This window comes from Macrobrachium rosenbergii, chromosome 9 (assembly GCF_040412425.1).
Source record: "Macrobrachium rosenbergii isolate ZJJX-2024 chromosome 9, ASM4041242v1, whole genome shotgun sequence".
NCBI lineage: Eukaryota > Metazoa > Arthropoda > Malacostraca > Decapoda > Palaemonidae > Macrobrachium > Macrobrachium rosenbergii.
In genome coordinates, this window is record NC_089749.1 from 57,413,046 (window position 1) to 57,423,820 (window position 10,775).

Sequence of the window (10,775 nt, forward strand, 5' to 3'; positions counted from 1 at the left end):
AAAGCTTTCCACAAGAGCTTTACTAAGTTCTAAAATATGTTACCAATAAAGACTCATTACCCAAAAGGGCCTTCATCCTAATATCAATCTGCATTTCAAAATACAGTTACTGTAATTAGAGTGCTGTGTGTTATGATTCTTTTATCCAAGCATATGTAATCATTAGCGTGTTAACAAACTTACCATATTAGTCTGCATATCTTCCCTTCAATCATATATAGAACTTACATGAGTAACAAAAAATTTGCTGAATTTCATTGCTTAGCTTCAATGCAAGACAAAAACTTCAGGATATTACATTAATCATCAACCAGAAATATTACTGAAATTTTTAAAATATTTAAAAATCAATAGTAGTATTCTCAGAATGTGCTATAAAACAGCAAACATTTCAACCTAAATGGAAATGAGTGAAGTGGAAACTGTGCACATAAGACTGAATTAAAGCTTTAAACAAACTGTTAATCAGTAAATTCCATCTTAATATTTATCAAAATTCTGCCTACTATGTTTCACAGAAATAAGAGGAAGACAAAAATCACAAGTAAGGATTTAAACATCATCTCATCCCTAATTAGTTTAAATTTTAGGAAGGGAGTATATTTTGACAAACTGAGAGCCTCTTGGCACCAGAGGACCTGGAAGACCTGACCTACTTGGATGGCAACTATGAGATGGCAAACTGGTTATGAGTGGAGATTTGTGAAAGACATGACTTGCAAAATTTCAAGGAGGCCCTTTGCTCTGCATGCTGTTGGAGGCACCAATGATGACAATAATGGTCTGATTACATTACTTAGTAAAAAGAACATCCCTATGTGCAAAGCCAAACAAATGTATCTTACACACCAAAGGTTCAAAACCAGCAAGAAAAAAAAAAAAAAAAAAAAAAAAAAAAAATGCCTTACGCAACAACAAGACTCTTAATTTGATGCAGACTGGTTACTGTCTGGTATGTGACAAAATCTTAACACAAAATGAGCCTGGAGTCCATCATACAAATAATTACTGTTTGGTCTAACTGTTAATATGCTATCAAACATTAAAACTGTTTAAAACAATTAATGACACAAACAACAAAAATTCACTCAAAGTGAAACTACCATCACTAGAAATCTCAAAGATGGGAGCCACACACAAGTCTGTGCTAGAATCACTTACAGCCTGCAAATTATATAGAAAGAAATTTAACTACAAAGCCAGGCATCAAAGTGCTCAAAACTACACCAGTGAAGCAAATAAAAAAATATCCATATCCCACACCATCATCAATTATCCACTGATTCAAACCACTTTCCGTTATCAACTGCCTACAGTACTGGCATACTGTATTAAAATTTGCTGGAATGTACGTAACAAAAACCTGTAATACAGGAGGGCTGAAGGGTGCTAAGTATTAATGACTCCAACATGCTGTTGTTATATATTAAATAAACCTTAAAGCAAAACATGTCCTTGCTCACAATAACAGTAAATGCGGACATGAATAAGAGGCTTGGTGTGGATATCTGGACCAGAAACTCTAGGGTCATGGAGAAGTGACATGCTCCTCTCTATTTCTTTCTGCCTATTCCTTTTTATCAATAACCTTGGGTTTCCTGTCTACTAGCTGTCCTAATTACCCTTGTTAAATATCTTTTGGATCAACACTAAGAGAATCAGATGGGACTCAGTGGTCTGATGAAACTATTTTAGAATAAATCCCAACAATCATAATGAATAAGATTACTGCTTCAAACTAGAAAAAAAATGTTTTCAAGTGCATTACTAAATCATACATTTGATATTAATGAAGCATTTTGAGTAAGGGTAATGTATTTCATTACATTTGAGGTAAAATTCTAAATTAAAATGGAGCAAAGCTAGTCTTCACTGATAAGGTAAAAACCTTAAAATCTGAATATAGTTTAATACAAGATGTATTCAAGGTATTTGAGTATGCAGTGATAAACCAAGACTGGTTATTAAATGATAATAACAGTAACAAAGTTGTATCTTATTTTGTTCATATCAGGATTCTTCATACATCACACTAACTGTAAAAGATGAATATATAATTTCAAATACTCGTGTCAATAGCAGCTATCCTGAGTATCATTTAAATATTCATAAACATTTAGCAAAATAGTCTGTAATTATGCTAAAGATTTAAAAACCGAGAATTATCATGATTACTACTCTTTAAAGACATATCTCATAATTATGTTATGGATAATCTTGAAATACTAAGTTATTAGCTTATTTAAAAATTTGGCTCAAAGTTTACACACATTCCAAAACTAAATAAGATGTAAAATAATAAGTAAAGCTAATGACAGTGTTTTGAATATAACTCACACATGGGACAATTTGGCAAATGGAAGGCTAAAATTATCAGCCATTCAAGAAATGGCTCCTAATACTCAGAGTACCTTTCCAACTACAGTACTCTGAGGGTACAGGGGACAACTTGATGGGATTACCCTGCTCTACAGCTACTGTTTTACATGCCAGCTGATAAATAATACAATAGTGAAAATCAACATTTTGCTTACTAGTTGGTGAAGGAAGTGTCTATGAAATCACAACAGAATGTTTCTGTATGGTCTGCATTGTGTATCACACCACAAAAAAGGGAAAAACTAAAGGCTCTATATGCTGTCCGTACACCCAGTCTCCAGTCTTCTCGCTTTTATTTCTTCCCATGTAGCTGCCAAACTTCTCAAGCTATGATATATAACATCATTAACTCAAACTACAATATATAGCAATATTAACTCAAAAGTCTTTTGAGTTAATATCACTATATAAAGTCTTTTGAGTTTATATCACTAAATCATTTCCTTTTTCCTAACATGACAACCAAACTGAACAGAAATTTCTTTGATTTCAACTCCACACTACTTGACGATGATAAAATTCTGCAGAGCTGTCAATGAAAACTGAAAGTGATATGGTTCCTGGATGTGCATCTAATGGTGACCTTTAACAATTTGAAACATTATAATATAGTAGAGTTTGAAGTAGAGTTTACAAAAGATTCACAATACACAAATACCAAACTGACATTCTACATCAAACCAAATTACCTCAAAAAAAACTTTCTAGTGTTCACGACAATCCACACTAGCCTCCACCACTAGATAAACCTCAAGAACGCCAGGTGGTACATACATGAGATCTAGCTCTGTAATATGAGTTTCTAGGGTATGATCTTGAATGCTTTGCAATATCCCTTGTAATGCTATCTCTTGCTCTTCTTGCTTTCAATAGAATGGCTTGCCTTTTCTTTTTAAGGGCATCAAAGCGTTCTCCTTTCCTGGTTTCACTGCTCTTCATTTTACGATGCTTGGGCTTTTTTCGAGTTGCTTTGATAATTTTCCTGGAGATCCACTTTTCAGGAAAGTATGCAATGAAATTTCAATATAACACTAAGAACTACTGAATTACAACACGATATCAGGAATTATCACTACAGTACTGCCTTTTGAACTGAAATACTAAATACATTTTCCAAAACAGTAAATCCTACATTTCCCATTTACAAAAATATACATTTTCAAACATGAACAGAGAATAGGATGTAGAAATCCTATGCTAAATAGACAGTTTAGCTCTCTATCAAAACAGAGAACATAAAAGGTGTGGCTAAAGTATTTGAGTCACTTCTCATTTTATAACAGCATAAAAATAACCCTAACATCCCAGATTTTTCAAGTAATTTGTGTTTTTACCAGGTATACAAATCTCAGCCTTTTATTACTAGTACTCCACAGCATGAGTTGGAATTGGTCACTGAAACTAGGTAGCAAGGCTTGTAAATAGATTTAAAAAATCCGATTTGTTCCTGAAGGAATACAGACCATCACCTTTTATGTAACAGAATCACTCCTTAGGTGAGAAAAGTCTCAACTGACTGCCAACCTGACTCTCCACCCAAAAGATGAAAGATCGATAAGCCAGAGTGAGATTATTATTACTAAGAAGTTTAAGGCATCTGAACTCTCACTGAAGGAAAACTTTGGAGAACCAAGTACCGTCCTAAAGACAGGGTAGCACTTGTCAGAAAGCAGCTAATATAACTCAATCATATACTGATGAGTTCAGATAGCAGCTTTACCAGAACCCAAATACACTTGTTCTGAGAGAGACTGGAGAGGGCAACACCTATGAGCTGAAATGCTAAAACAGGATGCCTAATTCCAAAGTCTAACTGCACTGTAACCTGTTCAGCATGCTCTTGACCTGACTGCTGTTTTGTGGAGGAAGGAAGAAACAAAGGGAGTACTGTAAGAACCAGTCACTCCCCCATTTAATCTCCAGCCTTATGCTAATCCAAGTACCTTGTTACAAGTTTCAATAATCAATTCAAGCTTGCACAGAGGAATACTCACATAAAAAATGTAGTTCATACATCCGTACAAACATGAATATATAAAGGTATAGAAGACAAGACAGAAAAAATGCTTTAAAGTTGAGAGATCCAGCACTTCCCTGTAGGGTGGAGTGCACATCATCTAATATTTCTGTATAAAGAAAAATAGAAAATTGAATGGTTTACAATTTATAACCTTAAGAAGTTTAAATAAAATAGTATAGGTGAAAAAATTTTGTCCTGTTGCCCTTGTCACACAGCCTAAATTCAAGGATCAAGAAAGAAAAAATATCTTGAGTCATGCTGTAACAAATAGGGAGACGAAATACTAAATTGCAGCAAACCTCACACAAAATAAACATAAGTACCAAAAGTATAAAACAATGAATATAAGTACCAAAAGTATAAAACACCTTCATGTCACGAGTGCAAACCTGGTTATGAAAATAACCATGGGAACTTTAATGTATCCTAACATGCATAAAATAAAAGCATCACAAACCTCTGCCTCTTTTTTTCTCTTGCGACCCTCTTCTATCATTGACTTCCGTAACTCAAACCCCTTCATTTTTTCTTGCCGCTGCTTTGCAGCCTCCTCCCTAGCTGCCCGACCAAGTTCCCTGCAAGTATCAACGCAATTGGCTGCCGATGCATATTCATCAGAGGCATCACAGCAGTCGCAAATGCCATCATTGACCCGCGAAGATGGGATGTTCAATGGAATGTGACCAGGATTTGGGCAACTGAAGAACCCTGAAATAAAACAAACCACACTTAATGATATGAACAAAATAACTTTATGAAAATAAAATAGAAGGGGCAGATAACATACTAAAGGAATATGGAATCCTGTCATGGTATATGAAAACATTGCCTCTCTAACAGACTACAGTATACAAAAACTGATACTCCTTAAGCTTCAATCCCAAGCCCACAATTTGATCTGGAACACTGCACTTTGCAACATGGACATAAAGACATCAAATTGACAAACATGTCAAGCCACATGCACAGTATAGAAAATAATGAAAAAGATCAAGAGGAAAAATAATCTCATTATTATAAACATGCTTACAGTCAATTTTCAGTTTATTATAATCTAAGGCAGCAAGTGATTTACAAATCTGATTTTCATGCCCGAAGAAACACTGCCATGCAAAATTATACACTACTAAATAAACCCATAGACCCAAACAGTCTTTCCAACCTACACACCGTAGCTATTTACCAAATTTACAATGTTAAACCTCAACTCACCATTCGGACACGCTGAGGTCCCAGGCTCATCACTACCATCCTGACAATCGCAATAGTCATCATTCACATAAGTGAATGGTATCGTGCCAGACCCATCCAGACAATGGAAGTCCCTAGTTGGATCATAGAAGGACGCTTCTGAAATGTAAAATGTGGTGTTAAAATCAATTATCAAAAAATCTTTAAACAATTTTTTAGGATGAACAATATTTCATTTACACACAAGACTTGCTATGAATTATTATTTCCTATCAAGAGTTGAAAATGGCAGTTAAAGAAAATAAAGTGAAACTGCTTGCTGGCAGTCTTGATCATGTACCACTTCAGTGCCCCAGGCCTCTGACAACTGGTGCACAAACTAAACAGGCAGGTGTGGACTGATGTACTTTATAATTAGGCATCTGACATTGTAGCCCACTACACCTGGAAGGCACATTTCCGCAAATTTTCTTTATATACATATCTTTAGAGTTTAAGCATATTCCTACTACACTATATTTAATTTCTGTATTGAACACTGCAAATACTGTTTTACAAATTTTCAAATAACTGTAATTTGTATGTTTCCTAAATGCTGCATACAAACCAGAGCCATTTATGTAGTATTCCTGTGTGAGCTGAATTCGATCAGTGAAACTTGGTAACTAGGTAGTTAACTAGTGGTTAAGGGCAATAAGTCAGGGCAAAACCCCCTCATTCACCTGCTGACATCAAACACTCTTCCTTTTCTGTTCTTGGAATGCTGGCAAGCCTACTAGCCATACTACTTATATTTCTAGAGCACTGATATGAAGATGGAGTAAATCCTTTGCCTACACACCAAAGACAAACAAGCTGCCTAGGTGTGCACTCCAAATTACCTTCGATGTGTCTCAGAACAGATGCATTTTTGGAGGGGGAGAACTTTGAGGAGTTCCTACCAGTTCATATCGTCAGCCACCAAACTAGGCCATCTGTGACCTCTCTAATCAGGGGAAAAAACAGAGCTACTAAGTTGCCAATGAAGCCAGCATAGGTAGAGATGCTCGTGAGTAAGGTTTCTCAAATGACAACAGGTGGCCAAGGACAACCTGCATAAGCTGAGCTGGTTGTTCCTGTCAGGACAGGAACTTCACTACTACCTCCCAAAGCTTGCTCACACATGAGTCTGACTGAAAGACTTTTACTTCTGCCATGCCTATGAGCATGGCAAGGTAATCTGCTGGCTGTTCAGGAATGAAATCTGATATTTTCCAATTTACTGTGATCCTCAACTTGTGGCAACTTTGTCTTGAATGACACCAGAACCAACCAACTGTCCAGTAACGCAGCAAAATGCATACCTTGCTAATGGGTTCTAGCTGAAACCAAGATGAACACCTAAGGGGCTGTCACCAGTCTGAAGCACAGACATCAAACTGGTAAACAGTCCTGTTGAAGACAAAGCGGAGGTAATTCCAAGAGGTCTGATGCTTGCGTACCTACCTGTCCAGGTCTGCATAAGCTAGAAGATACCCTCTGATGGAAACTTAGTGCTACCTGTGCCAGGCTGGCCGGCAGCTGATTGGTCATGTGCAGAACCTCTTGAACTTCCCCTTCTTCCTGTGCAGAAGGATGAAAAGCAAAGGACAAGGAGGATGAGCTTGTCAAGGAAGAAGAGGAAGTGGAAGGGTGGAGTTTCCAACTTAACCATCAACAGGAGAGTAAAAAGACATCGTCACTCAACAGCAGCTGAAGAAAAAGCCCTTGTAGATGGCACTGGCAGCTGGGTAAGGGGTATTCCCAACTCACCCCCTGAACGACCTTGTTACAAAGTTTCAACAACCAATTTCAACTCAAGCTGAGGAATCCCAACACAAAAAAGGAGACTGTTTGTATTCCTGTAGGAACAATTATCATACAGCCTAGCCTACGATAACCACCTTATAAACTGTTAGTCTATCAAACCATTCTGCCGTGGCAGTTCAAGGGGAGCTTGCAGTAAATGGAAATGTTGTTAGATCTCTAGTAGATCCCCACATTGAAATAAAACTCATTCTCTTTCTCTGATTTCATATCAACTTTAAGCATTCTAGGACTTAATTAGTCTCCAACAATGGCTAATACAGTAAGAAGCCACAATTAACAAATGGCTTGTGAAAGACAGTGGAAATCCTGCTATACAGAAGATACGCTAACAAAGCAGACAAAGCAGTGCGAAAGAATATCTCATGGATTTCCCTGTCACTGAACTGGAATCCTCTGATGAGGTGAAAACCATACACAATCTAGTCTGCATATAACTGTTACTTCTATTTCTTTAATGCTCTTTAAAGCACAGAGCTTTTTTTGTATTTTAAAATAAAAAATCTCCGGCTAAATTTCACAAATTATCAACTATCACATAAACAGTAAATGTAAAAGAGCCAGCTGTATGATTTTTATTATTTGACAATAAAAATGGCAAAAAACCAACATAATCCTGCAGCATAAAACTGAGAAAACATAAAACTAAGTTATGACTGCTTATTGTTGTATGACTTCCTCTACATATTACAGTATAAGTTCCTCATTGGATGGGTGGGTATCATTCTCAGCTAGCACCCTGCTGGGCTCGTGTTCAGTTCTCCGACTGACCAATGAAGAATTGGAGGAATTCATTTTTGGTGACAGAAATTCATTTCTCATTATAATGTTGTTCGGATTCCACAATAAGCTGTAGGTCCCATTGCTAGGTAACCAATGGGTTCTTAGCCATGTAAAATAAATCTAATCCTTCGGGCCAGCCCTAGGAGAGCTGTTACAGCTCAGTGGTCTAGTTAAACTTAGGTATACCTAACTTTTTTCTACAAATTGTAGCCTCTCCTGCAACCTACTGCAATTATGGTTGGCTACAGTGGGAAATTGGGGTCTTTGGGTCGGGGAAACAACAGAACAGTCATTAAGGCTACCAGTTAACCTAATGAACCCTACGTAAACTAACCTACAGCGCCATATCTATCATGATGGGGAAACATCAGCAACTAATGGATTTTCATCTTGCAATTGCTTGGAACAACTAGCCACAAGACATATCTACCAAGAAACTAAAGTCCTGAGACCTGGAATGTATTGTTCCACCTGAAAGTTTGTCGAAAATCCACGCCACTGGAGAAAATTGGTCGTCTTGTCAACAAATGGAACTGCTAATGGCCAAACATATGACATAATAGTGTTCTACTTCTTCTGTGGCGTGGAGGAATTTCGAGGCTCCTTTAGGCAAAGGCATTGCACTGAACACAATAACAAATACTAAAAAAAAAAAAAAAAAAACCATCAGTTTTGTAAGGGGCGAGTCTTGTTGCATTTAACCAAATTACCTCACTCACATACCATTATTTACACACAACTAAGTAAGGGTTACCTTGCACATTTACTAGTTCCTCGTTGGATGAGTCGGCAGAGTTCTCGGCTAGCACTCTGCTAGGCCCGAGTTCGAGTCTCTGGCCGGCCAATGAAGAATTAGAGGAATTTATTTTTGGTGATAGAAATTCATTTCTCGGTATAATGTGGTTCGGTTTCCACAATAAGCTGTAGGTCCCATTGCTAGGTAACCAATTGGTTCTTAGTCACGTAAAATAAGTCTAATCCTTTGGGCCAGCCCTAGGAGAGCTGTTAATCAGCTCAGTGGTCTGGTTAAACTAAGGTATACTTAACTTGACCTGCACATTGATCTGCCTAGTTTTCAGAGATATGGCAACATTTGTACAATACCTCACAAAATAATTTTTTTAAAAGTAATATATGATAAAGTGTTACAAATTGCTTAATCTTTATTGAGGTCTAAGCCTACTTTTTTATGACATTTCCTATCTAACTTCCAAAGGCTACCCATTACATAAATGAAGAATACCAAATGGGTTTGAACACGCAACATTTGTTTGTTTACTCAAAACCTTCCTTGAACTGCTAAAGCTTGATGGAATGATCATAGCCAATGCTAAACGTAGAATAAAACTGAAAACTACCACTGCAGCCATGAAAATCTGGTCTTTCTTTACGATTTTTACCATCTTTTTGTTATGTTCTTACATTCATCCCCAAGGGGCTGGTACTAAACACAGAACCCATTTTGAACATAAATTGGTAGGCCTAGGCACCGTACCAGAGGGACGCAGAGGTAGGCCTCATCCTCAGTTTTACCAAATGTCGGATAGCCTGGGGGTAGGCTAAGGCTAGGGACAAAGGAGTCATCTCAGAATGTATTTCTCACCACTGTAACTAACATAACCCAGCCAAGTTCATGGCCTAGCATAATATCAGAGGCAAGCTCCACTCTTTCTCACCTACCACAGCCTTGCAAAAGCTACGCAACGTGACGACATTGATGACGAAACCGGTACCGTGTCCGATAAGGCTGACTTACCTACCAAGGCCAAGGCCACACCACGATTAAAAGAGCGGCCCCAGGCTACTAAATCCAGCCTACCCTATCGGAGGACGACTCCAAAACCTCAAAAGCGAACACATTCCCTAACTTAGGATGCAACACGAGAGCATAACAACGAGGAAACCGGTAGCGAACTGGGTTAAGGAAGCAGGTCTCCACTTCGGAGGCGCCTTAAATAAAGCCAAAAATCCTCACAACTCACTGGAAAGAGGGACGCCTCGCGGTCTGAGGACCTCGGCCGCCTTCACTACCCCGCCGTGGCTCGCGTAAAACAGGCAGAAGGACAATAGGAGTCGCATAGTGGTTCAAAAGTGTCCCTTCGGCGAGAAATCGTTGCCCATCAGCTGGTTTGACTGACTCTTCTTCCTCCGTGTGTTGTGTTTACGTTGCGTTGGGTTCTTGCCATTGGCCATGTGCATAGAAAACGGGCTCCGTTTTCTTTCAGTTTATCATTGGTTGACTCTCCTAATTTTGATCGCCGTCGTTTTTGGTATACTGTTTGCTACTTGGTTGGACTATTTCCCACTCGGTATACTTTCATATTTAATCTAATGCTGTGTGTCAAAAGCTTTTGGGAAAGCTTGTTTACATCACGAGTTGGATAGAAAACGGGTTTCTTTTCTTTGTTTTATGACTGACAAACTATGTTATTTTAATGGTGGCTATTCTTGGACTACTCGCCAAATGGTTGGATTGTTTCCCACTTGGTATACTTTCATTTTTAAGCTAATGCTATTTGTCAAAAGCTTTTAGGAAAGCTAGTTACATAGCTAAATG

At 37.8% G+C, this 10,775-nt stretch overlaps 1 protein-coding gene across 2 annotated transcripts in view; it reads right to left on the reverse strand.

Annotated features, from left to right (window-relative positions):
• Positions 1 to 10,420, reverse strand: part of GCS2beta (glucosidase 2 subunit beta) — a 40,961-nt gene extending 30,541 nt beyond the window's left edge. Inside the window, exons 1-3 of one of the 2 annotated variants that reach the window (XM_067109276.1) lie at positions 10,201 to 10,420; positions 5,612 to 5,749; positions 4,857 to 5,107 (exon numbers count right to left, since the gene is read on the reverse strand). In XM_067109276.1, the coding sequence (XP_066965377.1) occupies positions 4,857 to 5,107; positions 5,612 to 5,749; positions 10,201 to 10,297 (486 nt within the window). In that variant the 5' untranslated portion in view covers positions 10,298 to 10,420. The remainder of the gene's footprint in view (positions 1 to 4,856; positions 5,108 to 5,611; positions 5,750 to 10,200) is intronic. The other variant, XM_067109275.1, reaches the window with a different exon arrangement.
• Between the last annotated feature and the right edge of the window lie 355 nt (positions 10,421 to 10,775).